Source organism: Chiroxiphia lanceolata, chromosome 4 (genome assembly GCF_009829145.1).
Source record: "Chiroxiphia lanceolata isolate bChiLan1 chromosome 4, bChiLan1.pri, whole genome shotgun sequence".
Lineage (NCBI taxonomy): Eukaryota > Metazoa > Chordata > Aves > Passeriformes > Pipridae > Chiroxiphia > Chiroxiphia lanceolata.
This window is the reverse complement of record NC_045640.1, coordinates 27,510,062-27,533,232: the sequence shown is the minus strand read 5'-3', so window position 1 is coordinate 27,533,232 and position 23,171 is coordinate 27,510,062. Positions and strand designations below refer to the sequence as shown.

General features: G+C 47.1%; 1 protein-coding gene across 1 annotated transcript; it reads right to left on the bottom strand.

The window, feature by feature from the left end:
• Positions 1-5: 5 nt before the first annotated feature.
• On the bottom strand, positions 6-2,779 carry SLC10A4 (solute carrier family 10 member 4). The gene is made up of 3 exons (XM_032685955.1): positions 2,200-2,779; positions 1,623-1,833; positions 6-951 (listed from the first exon to the last, which is right to left on the bottom strand). The coding sequence occupies exons 1-3, from the start codon at positions 2,583-2,585 to the stop codon at positions 436-438; spliced, it is 1,113 nt and encodes a 370-aa protein (XP_032541846.1). The 5' UTR covers positions 2,586-2,779; the 3' UTR covers positions 6-435.
• Between the last annotated feature and the right edge of the window lie 20,392 nt (positions 2,780-23,171).

Here is a 23,171-nt window from a genome sequence, read left to right as displayed (position 1 = left end):
CACAGTTTGGTTCGGCTTTGCCATGTATTTGTGGTGAGAACAACGAGCACAATGCTTTTACAGCAAGTGGGAGGCACAGAGATACACGCGTGAGGTGGTTTTTCCCTTCATCCATACTGGCACCGAGTTGGCTTTGCCTTTGTAAAACACTGTCTCCTTCCTTCTACCCATTCCTGCTGCACTCAGCCGGGCAGCAGCTTCCTTGCATAAAGTTTTACAGTTACTGGTCTGCATCACAATGATACTTTTTACCTTCCCCCCCCCCCATTTACTTTTTGAAGAAATAGAACTGTCGTGGTAATAAACACACATCACCTTGTACAATGGGAGCAGCTGGAGAAACAATGGAGGCTGGGCAGCTCCTCAAGCGCAGCCCCAGCCCAGTTGCAAGCACAACACACATTCACATCCCAGGGAGTCACCTCTTTATCTCGCCTAAAGCACTGTCTGCGTTGGCTCCATCTGAATGGAGTTGTGCTCCTCTGTGGTCACTGTGCCATATGAAGTATCGGCTACCTCTTCTTCCTTCAGTTTCTTGTAGGAAATATCTGTGTCTTCCTCTTCTCCGAGTGTATCTTGCTTGTAGCTGTCTCTTCCATACATCTTGTATACCAGTACAAAGAGTCCCGCTTCTGCCGACTGAAAAAGCGCATAAAGCAAGGGAAACATGTACATGCCCCCTATGAGCTCCGGGGGGAAGGTGAGTTTTAGGATGGCGGTGCAGAGCTGGACATTTTGGCATCCTGTTTCCAAAGACACTGTTCTCCTGCAGTGTGGGGGCATTTTAAAGACCGTGGCTAAGCCATATCCCAAGGCGTACCCTGCTAGAGGCATCAGCACTGCAATGGCGTAGACAGATGCAGGAATGTGTGCCAACAGATCTGGGCCCAGCATGGTCCCAGTCAGGATGAACAGAATCACTAGAGTCACCAAGAGAGACCACAGGGAAATCTGGCAACAGATACAGACATTGAACACATGGGTTATTAGTTTAAAAGGGTAAGCATAGCAGGTAGACACTTGCTAAGAGAGCCTAAACTGTGAAACTTGTTTGCGCTGCCCTTCCTGTGTTTGCTTCTGGCTCGGGATTTTGGTGGTGTTTGATCATATTCCAGGAAAGGAAGGGGTTGAGGTCACCCTCCATCATTTTGCTTTGGGATGACTTGCTGGGAATCAAGAGAGCCAGGGCATATGCTTCACTCTTCCTTTCACAATTAAGCTAATTTAGTTGCATATTTTCAGGAAGCATGGCCATGCCTGCAGGTTGGTTTCACTTGCCCTGGGTGCAGCAGAAGTGGGGAGAAAGCGGGATGCTGGGGAACACTTCTGGTAGAGGGTCCAGGATGACTCCCAGGGTGCAGTGCCACGCTGCCCTCCTTTCCGTGCACTGTGATAGGGGGTAACCCGCCCTTTCCCTCGCTTTCCGTCTCTGTCCCACCGTTTTATTTCAAGACTGTAAGTCCTGGTATTCCACCTAAGTAGTTGAATATGCCTGTGTGAAGCTACCATCGGTTTGGAGGGACCAGAAAAGTCACTGCCGTCCGACCCCCGTCCACCGGTGTCGCCCCCGGGCATGCCCCCGCAGCGCGGCCGCCCACCTCCCTCCCGGAGCCTGTGCCTACCTTGACCAGGAGGTCGGCGGCGCGGGGGTGCCGGTACCGGATGAGCACCCCCAGGCCGATGGGCAGTAGGGTGCTGCCCAGCGTCAGGCTCACCGCCCCCAGGGGCAACAGCTGCACTACCGCCGTGTTGATCCAGTGGCGGCTGTAGATCCAGAGGCAGAGGGGCATCAGGAAAAGGGCCAGCAGGGTGGAGGAGGCCGTCATGATAATGCTGCGCCGGGGGAACCAAAGAGACACGGGATCACCGCCCGGCCGGCCGGGGAGCAGCCCCCTCGGTAAGAAGGCTCTGCAGCCGGCCAGGCGCTTCTTATGGCAAGAGACACCCCTTCCCCGCCCCGGCCGGGGCGCGGGCAGGCTTTTTTGGGGAGGGGGCAGGAGGCGCGTGTCAGGGTCCGCGTAAGATCTGCCCCGGGAGAAGCAGGAGAGCAGTGCTGCAGATTCCCACCCGTGCCCGTCCGTCCGTCCGCGCATCCGTCCATCCCGCTTCCACCGGCGGCAGGTGCCCAGCGAACCCTCCTCGCGTCCCGGGGCCGCCGCAGCCCGGCCGGCTGGGGGTGAAGGAGAGCGGGGCGCCTACCTGAGATTCATATCCCCGTCGACGAGCACCGACATGAGGTTGGAGAGGTTGCCCCCGGGGCAGCAGCCGCACAGCAGCACGGCCACGGCCGCCACCTCGTCCAGGGCGAAGATGAGGGCGAGGAGGAAGGCCAGCAGCGGCATAGCCACGAATTGCCCCAGCAGCGCCAGCAACAGCCCTACGGGCCGCCGCAGCTGCTGCCCCAGCTGCCCCAGCTCCACGGCGCAGCCCAGCCCCAGCATGGTCACGCAGAGCCCCAGCCCCACCAGCACGCTCAGGCCCTGGCTGAGGGAGCGGTCCGCGAAGGCCTCGCCGCCCCCGGCCAGCGACCCGCCGTCGGGGCCGCCGCCCCCCGCGGCCGCCGGGGGCTGCGCGGAGCTGGCCATGGGCTGCGCGGCCCCGGGGAGCCGCCGGCTCCCGGCCAAGCCCCAGAGCAGGGAGCGGGCGCCGGGGGGGCCGTCAGTGCGGGATGCGGGGACGGCTCGCCCCGGCGGCCGGCGGAGCCCGCATCCCGCCCCGCCCCGGCTCGGTTCGGCTCTCTGGGCGCTGCCGATGCGCTGCGGCCGCGGTCCCTCGCCGCTGTCTGCTGCAGGCGCCGCCCGCTCGTCCCTGGACCCACGCGGGGCCACCCCCGGCGTGGGCGGTGTCTCGCAGCCGCCTCGACGGCAGGCACTCCCGGCCGCCAGCGCCGCCCGGCCCCGCTGGAGGGAAGCGCAGGCGGCAGGAAGGCTCACGGCCGAAACTCCCTCCCCGGCGCGACCCCGGCAGCCCGAGTCTGGACCGGCAGAGCCACCTGCATCCTCCCGAGGGCCGGGGCAGGGCCTGACTCTTCCAGCGGAGGAACTGAGGTATCAGGGGATTTACTTCGACATCGACATTAAAATTAGCGTCAGTTAGCGTCGCAGTGTCACCCGATGTGGGTGGGCAGCACCAGACCCCTCTGCTGAGGGATAGCCAAGCTTGTTCCCTCTCCAGGCAAATGGCCATCTGATGTGAAAGCTTCGGGAATGCATGAGGAAGGATAGAAAGCCCTTTTAGGAGGTCGAGGAGGCACTGCTTTATGCTGATGGGGTCCCAGAAGCTTCTAAGGAGAAGAAGTACCTTTTAAAGGGTGGTCAGAGGAAGCAGGCAAGCTCACAGGCACACAAGTATTCAAACCAGGGTAAGAAATGTAGTCCACCACCCAAAAATCACATACAAGGGTGATTATACTGTTTTCAGTCATAAAATTGTGCTTACAGCATTTACTTTTCATTTAATAATTGTGTCACCCTGTTCCTTCAAAAATAAAGGGCTGCTTAGGATGCCAGGCTGGACTCGCAAGGGCAGGAACTCCCAAGAGAGGAGGGCAGCCTCCGAGGTGACTCTCACTCTTGGCACTGCTGGTGACTGTGTCTCAGGAGTGTAACTATCTTTTTTGCTTTCACCTGGAGGATTTAGAAGGGTCACAGCCACCACTTCACATTACTACTCCTGGCTGGGGGTAGCTGGCTCAGGCTTCTGCACTTAATGTGAGGCTTTACTCTGCATGAAGCGTTTTGGGTCACAGCTCAAAGGGGTCACACTGGATTTAAGGAGAGAGCCTACAGGAGCTGCCCTGACTGGGTGCTTTCCTTAAGCTCCATCAGACAGCAAGTTTCTCAAAAATTTATTTGGTAAAATTTTGGGCTGCCCTGGGATTCAAGTAAAAATTATTTGTGGCTTGAGAGAAAAACAGATTGTTTGCCTATAAAACCTTTAATTCTTACTTGGGGTACAGGTAACACAAGAAGTGCAAGTGGTACCTGGTGATAAGGTAGGTACTACTTTGCCAGAATGAGGCCAAGTTCAATACTGTTCTGCCTGTGTTTGTTTCCTTGTCATTAGCCTAAGGAGAGCTCAGGGAAGATGAGTCATCAGAGCTGAATGACCAAATAGGATCCAGATTGCTTCAGTTCATTCATATTTTTGGACTCTGTGTTCTGCTAGAAGAGGGGAGTGTAGGATCTGGTTGGCTTTTTGAGCCAACAGCATTCTCTGAACTTAATTTTCAGGTTTGCATATGCAGAAAAGTGCTTGCAGTATATTTATTGTGCTTCATAAAGTCTTACCACTGTTATATCTTTTCCCATCCTTCATGTAGCCAATATTCGGCTTCACAGCATGCAGATCATTTGCTTATCGTACCCTGCCTGGTTTGTCAGTAATGCCTGTTCGGTTCCCTGCGGTGCAGCCCAGCTGGGATCACCATGGGTAAGCCCGCCCGGATCCACTGTGCAGAGCACAAGGTGGCTGCTTATCAAGCAGGTGTGAAGGGCACAGGCCAAGCCTTCTGCTTTATCTCCAAGTGTCACTCCCCAAACTTCCTACTGGAGCAGGGCTGGTCATGGGAAGATAGTTTTGTGTCATAATGTGTGACATCTATCATACAGGCAGTTAAAGGAGGAGTCCAGTATTCCTGGATACAATGAAGCAGATATGTGCTCTTTCAGAGCATACCTGGTCAGCATAAACTTCAGTTTTAAGGGACACTGAGCTGTAGCATTTCTAGTGGGAAAATACTATGAATGCATAGCAACAAATCAAGACCTCTTGAGATTTTTCTTACAATTTATCAGCTAGAATTAAAGTTCAACTCTTGTTTTAAATGAGAACAGTAGTGCTGTCTTCAGGGAAAGTCAAATCTGAACCCAGCCGATGTGCTTTGCTACTTGTCTGTCCAGAGAGTACCACGACCTTTGGTGGCACCCAGCATGTTTTCACATCCAGCATGTAGAATGAAAAAACATTGTACCTGCTGCTGGGCACAGTTCTTGTCTCCTTAACTTGCTGCAGGCTTTCCCAATATGTCATCATTAAAGTACAGTCTGGAGTCTGGAGTGATGCTAAGTAGCTTTGCAGCATCTGGCTGTGAGGCAGCCAGCTCACACATAGTGAACACTTCGATGTATCTGAACCCATGGCTAATTCCTTCTCTGTTTTCTTTCGTGGAGGGCAGGAGAAAGGCTGCTGCCTACGCTGCTGTTATTGGAAGGCACAAATTAAATATTTGAATACAAAAAGACTTGGCAAATAAACTTGATCATTTATCATTTTCAAATTATTCCTTGTTAGTCCTTCTGTTGAAAAATAGATGAGAGGATAAGAGTTAGCAAGAGCAAGAAGATGGAGGGAAAGGACTCACTGAGATACAAGCTTGTTGTAGTTTGTAACTTGTATAAATAATAGCGCCTTGCATTATTCTTGGAAGGGGTTGATTTCCATAGGAGAGCATGTGTGCTATAAACTGGTCTAGAGAGGCAAAGTCCCTCAAACACTAGGAATTTTGTGTGCTGTCTTACAACAGGATTTTTGTGCCTTCCTGTTTTTTAACTGGAATTAAAGGATAAACTTGTAAGGAATTTTGATAGTGCTTTAAGAAATTAGCAAAGCAACCTTGCTGTATGCTCAGCTAGGGACTACTCCAGCACACTGTGTGGAGATGCTATTGGAATCACTTACTTCTCCTGACAGAGATTAAAAGCATCTGGCATAGCCCAGGACTATTGCAAAATTGCAGTCACTGTGTCTATGCAACAAGGTCCCCTTGGTGTCCTCCAAGAGAACTCGCTGAGAGTGTTGTTCACTGAGCTGAATTTGAGGCAGCAGGAGGAGATTCAGTGTGTGCAGTTGTCATGACTGTCACTCCACATGCTCAAGAGCCTCAGGCAAGGATTGATTTGCAAATCTCAAGCGAATTATAGGTAAATCAGAGTCTTGGACTTGCCTAGATCCTGAACATGTTGCACTTCAGGGGTGTGCATGCTGTAGTTATAAGCACTACCTGAAAGCAGACAATGGCATGGGGTGAGAAAGCAAAGCGTGGTTACCCCCTCTTTTTCTACTCTTCTCATTTCAGTGCAGTATCCACTTCAGCTCCCTACTCCTCCTGCCTTGGCTCATTGTGTGCTGTGCCTGGGTCTGCGGGAAGCAGTGGGACTGAGCTGCTGTGGGCTGGCATCACCCACCCATAAGTTGTGCTCTGCCTCTCTGCACGTCCATGCCAGCTGATTTGTGGAGCTGTGCCGAGTATTTGCAGAGGAAGAGAGGCCTCTGAAGGATAGTCATGGGGGATGGAAAGCTTTTGGTCAGCACATTTAAGTGTTACTTAAATGTAACTTAAAATTGGTGGTGCCACTAAAGAGGCTGGGACAAAATACTGCTGTGAAAATGATGTGCAGGTGAGACCTAGCAGGAGTAGGTTTTGATTTTCAGGGGATGTGCAATCCCTTCATTTCTACTTTACTTGCTATGCACCTAGGTTATGGATAGAAATAAAATTAAAGACTTAGTAGGAGAGTAATAATTTTCCATGGGAAAAAGAAAAGTCTTTGTTCTTGTTGTCTGGAATTAAAATACTCCTTAAGGTGTATAGTGTGATCCCCTACACGCAGTTTCAGGTAATCTTGTGGTAAACTCCATGAAATGTATATGCTTGATCTTATTTATGATGTAGATTCAGAGTGGTTATTTTTATAGCTTAGGAGAGTTGGGAATTGGAGCCGAATTGTGCAGAGATACTGGTGCTTTTTGCTCTTCCATGGTTATCTTTCTGCTAGGAACGACACGTCAGCTGGTCTTTTGCCGAAGTAGGTCCCTGTCTGATTCCTGTTTCCCGCTCCCTCTCTCAGTAGCAGCAGCACAGAGGGGACTTTGCACCTTTTGGCACCCCCACCAGTAGCCCACCTCCACTGAGCCAGCAACTGTAAGATCTTAGCAGACAAAATGACTTTTTCATTTTTTAAAATTTTATATTGTTTGGGAGCTGGGTCACTAAACAGGCAAGAAAATACATTTTTGAAATAAGATGAAGCATTGGGATTTGTCCAATTAAGTCTTTCCTAAAAAATCTCCCCAGCCAGACATAGACAGAAACTGCTTTGGTGAGGATGTACCGATCGACCGACGTTGCTCCTGCCCCAAACCACTTGTGTTTCACTCAAAGGCAGAGTGCAGTTGGACAATATAGGTGGAGAACACACAAGAGCCACAGGTTCCCTGTTAGTTTATTGATCCTGCAGATGTCTGTAGTGCAGAAGGAGTAGGACAGACCTGCCTTTCCTCCTTCCCAGGCTTCTCTGCTACCCTTCAGTGTGACACCTGGCCCCATTGCAGCCCTGTTATGCCTCATCCTAAGCTTACTTATCTTAAACTCCCCTCTGTCCCATCCTTAGCAGGCTCAGTCCTGCTTGTTAAACCTCCAAGATAATCAGCATCTTTTATCCCATGGTGAGCATCCTTGACTAGACCTTGGGTTTGAATTTCAGAGTGCAAAAAATGAGATAAATGTTTCCTCTCCTCCTCAGCGGGAGTCATTGCTGTGTCCATTTTCTCCTCTTACAGGTGGGATCCCACAAAATCATCCTTGTCTTCTCCTTGGCTCAGGTGGTAAAGGCATCCAGGCACCCTCCTCCTCCCCCCGCTGCTGCGCTGCGTCTGCCTCTCCTCTTCCTTGCTGCCTTTGTGATTTCTACATTCTCGGGAGTGCTGTCCCCTTCTCTCATGGATTCCTCTTCCAAATGATGCCTTTTTCAGTCCAGCCCAGCTCCTTATTTATGCCTCCCTTGGGAGCAGTGCTCTCTGCAACTCACAGCCTCTGAGATTTTATTAAATTGAAGCGATGTGGAAGGGAAACAGCACAAGCCTGAGCTGTGCTGTCTCCTTTGTGTCCCTGCTATCTGTTCAGTCTCTGAGCAGTTGGGAACTGATCCTTTCACTAAAACTGTGAGTTAGCAGGCAAGGGCAGAAATTATTATAATAAAATCCTCCTGTTACACTTGGTGTTCCCTCATGTTTATTTTTAAGATGTCTGAAGACCATTAATCAACCAGTAAGTGCATGATGCCTCGGGTTGCAATGGTCCAATAATTCATAATTAGAACTAAGTGTTTGAGGCTGCGTGATCTGCCTTTTAGAAGCAAGATGAAAAGGTCTTTTGCCAACCATCCCATTAGAAAAAGGCTTCTGGTCCATGAAAAGAGATTAAATCAGGGGATCATTGAAGAATAATTTTGTAAATTGACTGCTAACACTCAGTTGTTGAGGCAGTTTTACCCCTACAACTGTAGAACAGTTACTAGCAGCAAGTTTTTCTTTAAGCAAATAAATGCCTTTATGTGAAATACCTTTACCCAAATTCAAATAAGAAAGGATTCTGCCTCAGACACAGTTCCATTTTGTTGTCATTTGATCTTTTTCTGGAGTTGGAGTATTATCAGCATTAAGATGAAAAGTCATAATAAAATAAATGACCTGATGACTAATGCATGCCTGGGTCCAGAAGAGCCAAAATTAGCATTCTGCACAGTCAGGCAGGGAGAGGAGGTGAGATGAGCATGACTCTGAAAGCAGTGGATTTAGTTTTAAAAGTCAAATGGTATTTTGCACTGCAGGCATAGTTATTGCTTTGCACAGGTTCTTGCAGGCAGATGGTCTTAGGACTTTAGAGACAGTGTGTCTTGGATGCCCTGATTTACCCCCCTGTGAGTTTCATGAACAGCCTGTTCAGCATCTTCAGGTGTGAGGGACCCTGATAGCTGTGAGGGGACGGCGGTGTCATCAAGGTCAGAGGGCACACTGACGATGGGATGTACACAACCTGGTGAATGGTGGGGTTTTAGGATGGATGTGTAGTTCCAGGTCCAGGTCCAGCTGGGTTTACTTGACATCCATTGCCCACTGAGGATCCCAGCCCCCTCCTAATTTCCTGTGCTGGAACCTGGTGTGAGTGACATAAATCAAGGGAGGTAATATGGAGGTAGATCACATCTCCATGTGGCTTTGTGCCTACGAAATCTATATTTTGGGTTTTGCAAAAAAATGCCAGATCAGAGTAAAGGATACCAAGACGTTGTCCCATAGAATAATTTAGTTATCAAAAAATGCAGAAGTAAATTTAATAATTTACAGCAGCAGTTGCTTCGTAAGTATTCATTTAATTGAAGAAAGACATCCAAAAGAAAAATTACATCCCACACCTGCCAAAGCTTTCTCCATGTTAAAAGGGATGTTAACAGTGAGCCTCATGGGAACGGTAAGAGGTAATAGCATCAATATTCTGTGTCTCAGGCTACAGGAAAAAAATTTTGGCACTCAGGTGCCATTTGTATCGTGACATGGAAGGTGCCTGGATGTGGACTAAGGCTGTTTTGTGTTAGTAACTGCATAAACATAGAATAAAAATGCTTCTTGTCCTGCTGCCAAATTTTTACCAAATAATAAAAAAGAGTATCTGTAATGCTGATCAGCAAATAAGAAGCCCTTCAAAATAGGTGCACCATTACCTATATTAAATCTCAAGCTGTCTAGAAGAAATCTCAGGCAAATGGGAAGAAATAAATCTCAAACATAATAGGAATCTCTTAGTACTTCTTTTAGCTAATGTTGTATATTAATCCTATGAAAATAGCCTTGACACAGTGTTATGTGCACTTTTAAAACTGTGATGAAGTAGAATATTTTTTAATAACCTATGATATCAGTAGAACTTGTATGTCACTGCAACTGAGGCAGATGTGCCCTGGGTTTTGTATACCTGTTGATTTGCCAGGGAGATGAAAGTGTGAATGTCTTCATCAACAAGATCTTTTATTTCCTTTTTATAGTGCCTAGGCAGAAAGGCTGGGTATGAAGCCAGGGGAATATTTGTTGCCTGGAGTGTCCACTCTACCACTAGTTGAGAGTAATCTCTTTTTATAAGAGTATCACAAGTCCCCAGAAATACAATGGGTTTAAGCTGCCGTAAGAGAGGTTCAGATTAGATACTGATGGGGCAAATGAAAGCAATGGTGCTGAAGGCTGGATGGTCTGGGCAGGCAGCGGCGATCTCCCCGGAAAGGTCAGGCAGACATCTCTGTGGCAGGGTGAGCTGCAGCTGCTGACTTTGCCTTGGGGTGGCATGGCAAGACCGAGTGACCTCACAAAGCTCCTCCTAGCCCCTGGTTACCTGGTTCCCTGGTACCTTGTGCAAATGCTCTTTGTCCTCTGCTGTGACACCTGCCGGTATCGATAAAACTTCGTGTCTCTCCCTGGCATAACTGCGCTCGCGGTGGTAGCTGCTCCCAGCACAGTGGGCATCACAGGAATCTGGCCAAGCTGGAAACGTCAGGTGTGGTTCATATCCCAGAAATGAAGTTTGTGTCCTGAACTGCTTGCAAATTTTATTAAGCTGGCAGCATCTTGCATCCTGCCTGCCAGAGAATGGGCCTTGGACAGAGCTGTTTTGGATTGGATAGTCAGAGGAAGGAATAAAAATCCGTCAGCCCTTTATTTAAGTGTGAAAGAATTGAAGAAAAACAAAAGATTGGAATAAACATATGCAGAAGGGCCGCCTTAAGAGCGCCTTTCCTCTTCTCAGTCTATTATTATATCAGAAAACAAAATATTAGTAAATTGATTTTAATATATTAAAATCTACCAAATTATCAAAATAATACAAACAATTAAATATATAACATTTATTATATATATACTGTTTAAAGGATATAATTTCTAAATAAAATATTTGAAACTTGTATTTTACCCATATATACTTGGGCAGCCTAAGTGCTGAGTAAGTATCAGTAGGAAAGTCTTGCTGCTGAAGTCAATGCCACCTGGGACCAAATTAGTAGCTGCCCAGAGGGGTCTGTAAGGTATTAGTGCTCAGCATTTCCACCCAGGTGCGAGTGGTACTGTGCAGTAACCCCAGGCCCCAAAGGAAAGTCCACCCAAACAAACCCTTCCCTAATGCCTCCAGGCAAGGGAGTCCTGTGTGGGACAGGCACTGAGGGTGGTCAGGGAGATAACAGAGTCACCACTTCCCATGAAAATATGGAAACTCATTCTCACAAAGCAAGTTGCTTCAAACTGACACCAAGAAGTCCAAACAAAACCAGGTCCCAAAATGCAAGACGCTAAGCAAAACCAGCTAGGGAAGGATCCTTCCCTCTTCCCTAAAGAGTTTATTATCAAGTGCAAAGATACCGGGTCATTACATTATTGTTTTCATGTAGAGGTGGAGAAGTTATACGTGGGAGTAATTAATTTGCTTAAGATCATGCTGAAAATAGTCGCAAAGCTGCATACTGGCAACAAGTGTGCTAAGCTCCGGCAGGTACCCTGCTCCTGAGGAGGCAGCATGTACAGTGTGATCCCTCATCACAAAAAAATTTCTGTTTCTCTGCCGCTGCTAAACATCCACAGAATCAATTTTCACTTGTAGCTTCTTGAAGTGTTTGAGTGGTATTGCTGAGACTGTCGGTAGGATGTGCCATAAGCAATGGGCAATCACCTTCAGTTTCTACAGTCACACATGAATTCCGCTCCCAGGGAGACTCTGCAGGGAGGATGACTTGCTGGGCTCCTCCAGCAAACAGCAATAACCAGCACAGGGATTTCATTGCAAGAACTTCTTTAAACTCCCTGATTCAGTGGCACAGGAAAGATGTCAGTTGGTGAGGCTGCACCAGTGGTGACTCCCAGTCAGGGAGAGGGTTCTGGGGTGAGGTTGGGCTGTGCAGAGGGTTCCCAAGTCCAGGAACACTCAAGGAGCAGCCTCATGAGGATGTGGAAGCCCTCAGCAGCCAACCAAGTGAGGAGGAGGCAGTGCTATGAGGAAGAGGTTTAGGTTAGATACTAGAAGGGGGTTCTTCACCCAGCAAGTGTTTGGGCACTGGAACAGGCTCCCCAGGGAAGTGGTCCCAGCACCAAGCCTGACAGAGTTCAAGAAGCATCTGGACGATACTCTTGGGCATGTGGTGTGACTCTTGGGAATGGTCCTCTGCAGGGCCAGGATTTGGACTCGATGATCCTCTGGGAGTTGGCCCTCTGATTACTATCTGCTATTTGTTGTTCAACCTGGCAGTGACAAAATAATAAAGAAAAGTCCGAGGGCAATCAAAAGAGACTTCAGGGCCCTGGGACATTTGGTAGGGGGATCAGGAGCACAGGTAGTGATTTCCTTGATTCTTCCGCTAATGAGGAATAATATTGATAGGAATAGGCAGATCCATCAGTCAACAAGTGTCTCCGAGGCTGGTGTAATCAGAAAAATTTTGGATTTTTTGACCACAGGATGTTCTACTCAACACCTGGTCTACTGACACCTGATGGGCTGTGCTTTTCTTAGAGGGGAAAATGAGTTCTAGCACAGGAGCCAATGGGGCTCCTTGATAGAGCTTTAAACTAGCTTGGAAGGGGGGAAGGGACAAAACCAGGCTCAAAAACCAGGCTCACAAGTGATGAGTAATGGGATGGTGTGCCAAAATTTGAAGAAATGCAGCATGAGGAACAAACAAGAGGAGCTTGAAGCTTTGTCCCAGTCCTGGAGATTCTACATCATTAGCATAAGTGAAACTTGGGTAGGATGAGTCGTGTGACTGGAGCGTCCTGTTGGATGGTTACAGGCTCTTCAGGAGGGACAGGCAGGGCAGAAGAGGCAGAGGGGTGGCACTGTATGCAATAGAAGGGTTAGAATGTATGGAGTTCACAGTTGGCAATGCCACAGTTGAGGGCCTCTGGGTAAGAATCAAGGGGCAAGCGAATAAGCTTATGAAGGGAAGAGGAGGGGCAGGCACTGATCTCTTCTCTGTGATGACTTGAATGTTGTGTCAGGGGAGATTTAGGTTGGATATTAGAAAAAGGTTTTTCACCCAGAGGTAGTTGGGCACTGGAACAGGCTCCAAAGGGAAGTGGTCACAGCCCCAAGCCTGACAGAGTTCAAGAAGTGTTTGAATGATATTCTCAGACACATGATGTGACTCTTGGAGATGGTCCTGTGCAGGGTCAGGAGCTGGACTCGATGATCCTTGTGGATCCCTTCCAACTCGGCATATTCTGTGATTCTGTGATTCTATGTCCAAGCACTTTTGTCCCTTCAAGTGGAGAGGCTGCCTTGCAGCTCCCTGTCCCTGCAGCATGCCAGCATGCACCATTAGCATCCCAGGCCTTTTTATATTCAAGACATTTTTGTCAGTGATCTTAGCCTTTACTAAATAAGGAAAGACATTATCGAAGAACTAAGAAGGAGATTTTAGAAAGACCTTAAGTAACCAAAAATTTAATTTTGAGGACATAACGAACAGTAAAAGCAATTGGCCAACCAGCGTATTGAGCACTAATATAGCAATGCAAATTCCACTGTTGCTTGTGCGAAAATTCAGGTCGCAGCTGAGCTCTTCCCAGGAGATTTCTTGAATCATATGCCCAAATCTGGAAGCCCTGAGAAGCCAGGCTCTGCCAAAAAAGGAGACTGGCCCATCCTCCCTGTTGCAGAGTAGAAATAGCATGGGTTTGCAGTCACTGCTGCTGCCCCAGAGCTGAAACAATCCTGGTGCAGCACAGGCTCCCAGCCTCTCCTGTAATGTCACAGCTGTGCCACTGGAATTGGTGGGTCATTGCTACACTTGGGTTGATTGGAGGAGCTGCTTTGGGGATAGGCTATACTTGAGTGCTGTGCTAACTGCCATGGGGAGAAGAGAGTGGTGTATGTCTTGTGTAATCCATGCCATCTGTGAGTAGCTTAATACAAGCCTTTTTACATCCCAGTCTTGAGATGATGCTGTGTGGTGCTACCACATTTAGTTGGAAAAACCCAGACCAGTAGGAAAATATTTCAGAAATCTTAAGCAATTTCAGGAGGTTTAAATCCACCTGACTCTGAGTAAAAAGTCTAACAAGGATATTTCAGACACCAGAAGAGGTGGTTTATATGGCCAGCTGTGCATGGCTCCATCTTCCCTCAGACTAGGGCTTTCCTGGCGTAAATGAAGCTGTTAATTACACTCAGGACCTTGTGGACAATTCAGTGCAACCTCAGGGACAATGAGGTGAATTGAAGCTGAACTAGACCGAACTTTAGATGGAAAAGCACAGAGAAAGCAAGACCTCCCTCTAGTGTCTGGAGAATCCTGGGCAGGAAGCAAGGAGCAAAAAGAAAACCCAACAGTATTTATAAGAGTAAAAAAGGCACAAAAGACAGTAAAATAGAAGGGCTAAGGAAAGTGGCTTAAACAGGCTATAAATGTAACCTACCAGTTGTTTCAAATTTTGAAACAAGGTTCCTGGTACGCAGATTTCAGTGATTTGCTTTGGTAATGGATGTTACTTCACAGAATCACTGAATATGCCAAGTTGGAAGGGACCCACAAGGATCATTGAGTCCAACTCCTGGCCCTGCACAGGACCGTCTCCAAGAGTTACACTGCTGTCCGAGAGTATCACCCAAACGCTTCTTGAACTCTCTCAGGCTTAACTATCTTCATAATGAAGAGGATGCAGAAAGTGGGAGCATGCAGATAGAATCTGCTAATGCAAACAGGTGAGACACTTTAGGGTGGAGGGCAGCACAGAAAAATGGGCTGGGCAAGGAGTGGGGGAGATGGACTGAGTCAAGGCCGTAGGGTATGTGGTTTGAGCCCCTTAACAAGAATCCCCTATTTTTTGTACTTCAGTTCTGGTGTTGAGGCACTTGGGCCAGGGAAAGGAGCCCTAAGCTGATGTGGTACCTCTGTGAAGGGGTTGAAGGGAGAATAAGGTCCAAAATCAGTAAAGCTTCCTACGCAGTAGCAAGTCTTGAGCACTAGGCTGCAAGGTGGTTTTGGAAATGGAATTTTCCATTTCTTCTACACTCAGTGGGCCATTGGACAGGAGAGCTGACACTGATGGCTGTATTGCACTCCCCTGGGCAAATTTTCATGTAGGGATAAATTGTAAAGATGAGAAATACACCACATATGAAATAAATCCCTGCGTTCTGCTCTGGAGACAGTAGCCTGAATTTGCCAGCCCTTATCAGAGCTTTGTGTTGCCAAAAGCTGCTTTACTGCTGAAGAAGGCTGAGCTGGTGCTTTACCAGATCCATGATTTTAAGCAAGTCTCTTTAATATTCCTCCAGTATGTTTGCACACCTGGGCAGTACCATTCAGGCTGAGCCTGAGTGAATGGCAGCATAAATAGTCACTAAATCTTTGTTGATATTCTTCTGAAGGGAAAAGAAAAATCCCTCGACTCTGACATTTACAATAGATGTTACCTGCTCTCTGACATTTGGGCTCATAAACTGAGATCGACCAAATTTCTGTTCTTAACTTACCCCACTGTGTCAGACGAGATATGAACTGACTGGCCAGCCCTTTCTCTAAATAGCAGTGCACCTGCCCCTTGCTCCCAGCACATGAGTTAAGGAGGACTGGTATTATCAGTGATGATGAACTGAGCCTCAAGAAAATAAATGAGGCATCCTTGGAAGAGCAGGGAACTGAGGGTCTTCTATAGCCCAGTCTTGCACCATCATGAATTTTTTTTGATCCCACAGACACAGGGGGTCTGTGTGCACTGCATCAGCAGTGCTGGCTCTGCACCAGCTGTGCATGGTGTGAGCAATGGCTGCTGTGGCTACACAGCTGCACCCTGAGCAGGATTTCAGGGGCCGTGACCATGCTGCCTGTGCTGCATGTGCAGGCAGGGGCATTGCGCGTCTCAGATGCCACAGGTTCCTGCCAGCAAGACTGGGCACGGATGGAGGGTCATGTTCTGGACTGCTTTCTTGAGGCTGTGTGATGGTGGTGGTGCCACATTGCTGTCACTGACATCCAGGCATGGCTTTAAAAGGAAGAGAATCAGGACAAGGTTTTCGTAACTCCTTTAAAGACAGATCACTCGAAGCGGCATTAACAGTGGTTTTATGTGTCTCAGTGGGGAATGGATGAACAGAAACAATATAACCTTGCTCTGGGCTCAGTAGTTGGGTGAGTAAGTGTAGGGGTAAATGGATGATTGTAGAGCTGAAAAATTTGAGGCTAAGACAGGAGCTGAAGCAGAAGCATGAAATGTAGAAGGTTTGCCTGATCTCCCCCCACTCTCCTTTTCTTGGAGAGGGAACTCAAAATGGCCACTTGTGCTTCAATGAAATTTTTATTTCTAAAGGAGCAGAGTGACAAAGCTGTATTCATGGTGGCACAAGATACTCCTGTCCTGCTGACCTTCATTAAGACAAACAGCTCTGAACAAGAAAGCTTACATAGGGCTCCTTTAACTCAGTGTGTCCCAGGTTCAGTCAGCCAGAAGTACAGCCTTACTCTCAGCCCTGAGCAGGATGCAAACCAAACTCCTTGTAATCCAGAACTTGGTCCAGCATCACTTTCTCCTGCCAGCATTTTGGCACCCATATGCAGCATAGAGAGAGCAGCAGCAGCTGTGAAATTCACACAGTATTAACCCTGCTGAGTGAAAAGGAGGTAAGGTCAGATAACCAAGCTTTTGTGATGGGTTGTTCAGATTTGTTTTCTGATAATGTCTGAAGGGAAACAAATAACTTAGGAAGAGCACTGAAACAAACGGAGGAGACTGCTAAGAGTTACAGGGTGGTGGTGTTAGTGCAAGGGCACTCAGTGCAGCCCAGCAGCTGATCTCTGTCCATGGCCAAGTTGGGATGCCTGGGAAGAGTAAAAGGCTGGGGAAAGCCCAGTATGCCTGTCCCCCTACCCTGACCACCCTTCCATCCCATTCTAACCCAGATATTTCTTGATCACCTTTGTGGCTTTAAGCAGCTAAGGCCACAGAGGATCCCAAGTCAAGCCGCTGATGACCCACTCCCATACTTAATAAGCACCTTTTTCTCTTGTGCATGCCAGAGGCTGGGAACAACACAGAACACAAATGTCCTTATTCACCTTCCTGTTACTATGTAGATTTCCACGAAAAAATCCCCAGCCCTGTTGCTGGAGGAGCATGGAGGCAGCTGGTGTCAGGCTTCTGGAGATCATGTGCTGGGTGGGGGGGAGTAGTTTGTCTGATGTTGGATCAAGCTGTTGGTACTAGCAAGGCTTTTAATCAGCCTGTCATAGCAGGGCTGTGAAAAGTTGCAGTTTTGGCTACAGTCTCAAGAAAATCATGGCAAAGAGAATGGAAAAGAACAGAATGCATTGTGCTCATTGTGCATGATCATCAAGAGTTGAGTACTGCTTGGGGCTGGACTACACAGTCACCTTCTCAGTAATGCATATACCACTCAGCCCCAATAGGTGTATTTCTTTTGAATCTCCTTTCCTGTAGCTGCCAATGGAAATAAGCTCTCAGGGATAATTTAAAAGCAGCAAGGAGGGCTGAAGATGCTGGGAGAGAAGGCATCACATGCCACTCTTTTAAGTTTTATTTTTGTAAGTTATTAAAACTATTTTCAAAAGAAAATGGATTTACATTATTACTTATACCTATGCTGATGATAGGAGCTCAGATTATAATGGAAGTATCTTCTTTTGTTTAGTCTTAGTCTGGTGAAAGATATAATCCACTTTTGTCTCATGTGAGAGCGCCACACTGCATAGAGAATCCGCTTTTCTGCTTTCCGGCTTTCAGATATAATAATTTTTTTTTTTTAATTCACTGTTTGTAACAGGCAGATGAAGCACCAAGTTCAAAAATAACTTTGCTGGCAAGGAATCATTTTAGTTACCTGTTCCTTTAAATCCTACTGAAGAGCTACAAATTGGCTTAATCGCTACAGTTATGTTCTGTGTTCTTTTAAGTGCTTAACTGGTCCCAATAGAGTTTATGATTTAGTGCAAAGAGGACAGTGACAACACAGAAGAACTCTGTGTGGTATCACAGCTGAAAATACTGTTGTAAAAAATCTGGAAAGCGAATCTGGTGGAATTTGCTCCTTTCAGTTCTTTAATTCTTTGAGTCAAGAGCATCTTCTTTCCCGGGAAGTTGTGTGTAAAATATGGATGCCCCCGAGAGCACCTGAATCCCAGCCTCACCTTCCTGAAGCAGGATGAGTACAGACAGCTGCCTGTAGGTGTCAGACTCAGACTGCACAGCAGCATAAATGCAAGTTGGGAGCAGGTTGGGGTTTCATTTTGTTGTTTTTGTTTTTTTGTTTTTGGTTGTTGTTGTTTTAAATCAAAGCAACCTTGCATCTCACCTGTTATATTTAAAAAGTAAAAGTTTGTGATAGTTTCAGTCTAGGCCTTCCTGGAGACCAGCTTGTAACCAGAAAGGAACTAGGGAAGTGACCAAGGAAGTATTCCATGCTATTCCTTTACGTAAACTGAGGTATAAATAAAGCCGGTCAGAGAGATTTCTCTCTCTCTTCTTCCAGCGAGGTTCGAGAACGGTGGGTCCCTGTCTTGGTCTTGCTTTATCTGGAGCTGAGGCCTACAGTGACTGCTGTTGTCTGCCACGTGTGAGGGGAGAGTGCTGGGCCGTGTCCAGCTGTCCTGCTTTTCTCAAGGGAAGTGGTGAGATTCTGTTAGTTCTTTATTTTGGTTTTTCAATTGTGCATACCTGTTTTGGTTTTGTCCATTTTTGTCCATTTTTGTCCTTTTTTCCCTTTTCCCTTCCCCTCTTTCCCTTTTGGGAGCGATTTGGGGTTCCTGTGTTCATATGTACATAGCACCTTAATTGTATATCTGTAATATATGTAAAAAAAATATATATATTTTATATAGCTTTTGCTATTTCATTTTTTTCTTCTCTCTTCTGGGGGCTTTTCTTCTGTAGTCTGTGGGGTTTGATGGGAAGCCAGTTACAATATTGGTGTCAGAAGTGGGATGGTGAACCCACTTGCAAACTCGAGGCCAGAGTGAGAGAACTAAAAGAGAAGGAAGATGATAAGAAAGTTGTCTATGTGGTTGATGCAGATGTCCTGAAAAAAAGACTGTTGATCTCTGAGACGGAGGAAGACAAAGGTCCGCTTCAACGATAACAAAAAGGACTCTAAGAAGCCAAAGTCTGACGACGAATGCTCTGACCAAGACCAATAGAGGGGCCCTGCCTTCTGCCAGAAGAAGGAGAGGGACACAGAAGATAGTTGGGTTTACTGGGCTGTGTAGGTTCGATGGCCTGGCACATCGGATCCTCAGAGATACCGTGCTTTGATAGATACTGGAGCCCAGTGTACTTTAATGCCATCGGAGCATAAGAGTACAGAGACTGTTTCTATTTCTGGAGTGACAGGAGGGTCTCAAGAGTTGTCAGTGGTAGAGACTGACACAAGCTTGACAGGAGACCAATGGGAAAAGCATTCCATTGTGACAGGGCCAGAAGCCCCTTGCATTCTCGGTATGGACTACCTGAGGATACTTCAAGGACCTGAAGGGGTACCGATGGGCTTTTGGTATAGTCATGGTGATTGAAGAGGAGTCCAACCAATTGTCTGCCCTTCCTGGCCTCTCAGAAGACCCTTCCATAGTGGGACTACTGCAAGCGAAAGATCAAGAAGTGCCAATAGCCACGACAACTGTACACAGACAATAGTATCAGATGAACCGAGATGCTGTGATCCCCATCCATAAGATGATCCGGAAGTTGGAGAGCCAAGGGGTCATCAGCAGAACACGCTCACCCTTCAACAGCCCCATCTGGCCTGTACATAAGTCTGATGGAGAATGGAGACTGACTGTGGACTATAGTGGCTTAAATGAAGTCATGCCACCATTGAGTGCCGCTGTGCCAGATATGTTGGAGCTCCAGTATAAGCTGGAGTCCAAGACAGCAAAGTGGTACACCACTGTCAACACTGGCAGTGCATTTTTCTCCATTCCCTCAGTGGCAGAGTGTAGGCCGCAGTTTGCTTTCACCTGGAGGGGCATTCAATACACTTGGAATCGACTGCCCCAGGGGTGGAAGCACAGTCCAACCATTTGCCATGGACTGATTCAGGCCACACTAGAGAAGGGTAAGGCTCCAGAACACATCCAGTACATCGATGACATCATTGTGTGGGGGGACACAGCAAAAGAAGTCTTCAACAAAGGACAGAAGATCATCCAGATTCTCCTCGAGGCTGGTTTTGCCATCAAGAAGAGTAAAGTCAAGGGACCTGCCCGAGAGATCCAGTTCTTAGGGGTGAAATGGCAAGATGGACGACGCCAGATACCAACAGATGTAATCAACAAGATTGTAGCAATGGCTCCACCGACAAACAAGAAAGAGACCCAAGCTTTTCTGGGAGCCATAGGCTTCTGGAGGCTGCACATCCCAGAGTACAGCCAGATTGTGAGCCCTCTTTACTTTGTGACCCGTAAAAAGAACAATTTTCAATGGGGTCCTCAACAACAGCAAGCTTTCAGGCAGATCAAGCAAGAAATTGCACATGCCGTGGCTCTTGGACCAGTCAGGACAGGACCAGATGAAAAGAATGTACTCTGCAGCTGGAGATACAGGTCTCTCCTGGAGCCTCTGGCAAAAGGTGCCTGGCGAGACGCAAGGGCGACCACTTGGTTTCTGGAGTTGAAACTACAGAGGTTCTGAGGCCAATTACACCCCTATGGAGAAGGAAATCTTAGTGGCGTATGAAGGCATACGAGCAGTTTCAGAGGTAATTGGTACCGAAGCACAGCTCTTCCTGGCACCCTGATTACCAGTGTTGAGCTGGATGTTAAAAGGGAAGGGTGTCTTTCATATGACGACCCAAACATGCAATTCTTTGCTTTGTACTGGGGCTTGGCTAGTGCTTATCGAGCTGCTGTAGATCACTCTCAGAAGGTTAAGGTTGAGACAGAAACCCAAACCATGCCACTTGAAACCAGTGATGTCCCTACTGGGTCCACAGAAGTTGGGGTCCAAACACAACTTGAAGTCAGTGCCGTCTCTACTGAGTCCACTGAAACTGGGACCCACACCCCACTTGAAGCCAGCACGGCTTCCAAGTCCACTGAAATTGGAACCCAAACTACTACATCTAGAGAAAAAGTTATGATTGAGAGGGGTACCCAAACTATAAATTCTGAAATCACTGTTGCCCCTGTAGTGAAGAAGAAGGCATGGATAAGGGAGGTTATAGAACCTACAGGCCCACCTCTGTGATTAGTAAGAAAAGAAGAAGGGGCGGCTGCAAGAGAAGAAGAAGAAGAAGAGTTAGAAGAGTTAGAAGGAGCAACAGGACCTGCCCTGTCCGTGTCTGTAAGGGAAGAAGGGGCTGCTTCAAAAGAAGAGGGAGCGGCCGCAGGAGAAGAAGGAGCGGCTGCTAGAGAAGGGGCGCACTCAAAAGAACTAGGAGCAAGTCCAAAGGAAAAAGGAGCGGCAGGACAGAAGGCCAGTGATATGCCAAAGAAAAAGTCCAAATTGGACTACACATTAAAGGATTTGGAAGAAAGGGAGAGCTTGCTAGGGCCTCTCCCTCGGCATGAGGGAGAATTATTCCTACCTCCAACTAGTAAGTCTGAGGGACGACATAGTTACCCATCCTCGTGGCACACTTGGTCTCCACCTCCATGTGAGAGACGCAGAGAGAGAGAGGAATTGGTCCCCCATGGAAAAAGCGGAGGGGAAGTAATTCGAGAAAGTGAAATTATGCGATCAATGACCCCGGCAGAGCTCCGAGACCTACAAAGAGATTACAGTCGCAAACCTGGTGAACGAATTCTCACCTGGCTGTTACGATGCTGGGATAATGGGGCTAGAAGCCACAAGTTAGAAGGTTTTGAAACGCAGCAGCTAGGATCTATGGCTCATTGAACAGGAAATTGGAAGAGAGAGACATTCACACAGTCTTTGGCTCCTGATCCTCAATGCTGTGAGGGAGAGGTACCCATTTAGAGAGGAGCTGGTGAGTTCTCCAAGAAGGTGGACTATGGCAGAAGAAGGCATCCAGTACTTATGGGAATTGGCTACGCTGGAAATCATTTATTGTGACCTAGACTACCACCAGTGGCTAGAGCCAGAGAGCATTCCATGCGTGCAGCCAATGCGGAAGAAAGTTAATTAAAGGTGCCCCTGCATCATATGTTAATTGCTTAATAACAATATACGATCCAAGAACAACTGAACTGACCGTGGAAACGATGTGCGCTCGGATATGAAGCATAGCAGAAAATCTGGAAGACTCCTCTGACTTCCGACACACCCACCCTAGGGAGAGAATGGAGAGGCCTTACAAATATGAGGACGACTACAGAGATAGAGATTACAAAGATGACAGAGGCAGACCAGTAGAACGGTCTCGACCACGATTTCGTCCTCGACCTCGATCTTGGTCCTGGTCTTGTTCAAGATCTCTTCCCCTCATACGCAGAAGGAGAGAAAATCCCAGACGTAAATCACGTGGTCAGCTGTGGTCCTACCCACGCCTCCAAGAGAGACCAGATATTGAGTTATATTTAATAAGTAAAAATTAAATCTCAAGTTTGCTCCTGTTCTTACCAACCAAGAGGGAGAACTACAGACATACCACTGTCATGTTTGTTTCCCTCACCTGTTTTTCTTTCTCAGAAGTATTTGCATTAAAAGGTAAGTTTTAAATGATAAAACTATGCGCTCTGCAGTCACCTCACAACTAGCAGCATAAGCATTTTCAGCCTTCTGCCTCCTTATGTGTTCATTCTTATTTTATTTCACCACTGCAATAGACTTCTAGAGGCTAATACACTATCAAATATAACGGGACCTCGCAAACCCAACACACCTTCCTCCAGAATAAGAGAACTGAGGAAATACTGTTTCTAATCTTGAGCCTTCCATATGGTAATGATGCTAATTATAAACAACTGTTTAATATAGAAGAGTTTGTTACAGAAACCTAATAAAAGAGAAGGGCGACAGACTATTAATAACCAGAGATTTTGAGACTGCTCTATTTTCCAGAAGCAGCGTGAGGCAAATGGTACTTGACTGCACAACTAAGAAGCAACAAAAGAGGGGCAGTGAATACCTTTTAGGAGTAGTAGGTGTGGAGCCAGCTTTACATAAATAGGTTAGCTAACTAGGGGGAAACATTTTAACCTACTGGCTTAATTAATAAACAGGGCCTATGCTGCAATAAACAATTAATTACCAGCTTCATAGGTTAAATTTTGTTAAGCAAATTTAATATTAAGTGGTTATCAAATAGAATTAAACCTCCCTTAATTTTATTAATAAAAAGATAAGACAAAGATGGCATTCACATTACTATTGCATACATTGCTTCGCTGCAAAATGCAGATTACAGAAAGTTACCAAGTTCAAAACAAACTTCTTGCTTTTATGTGAGC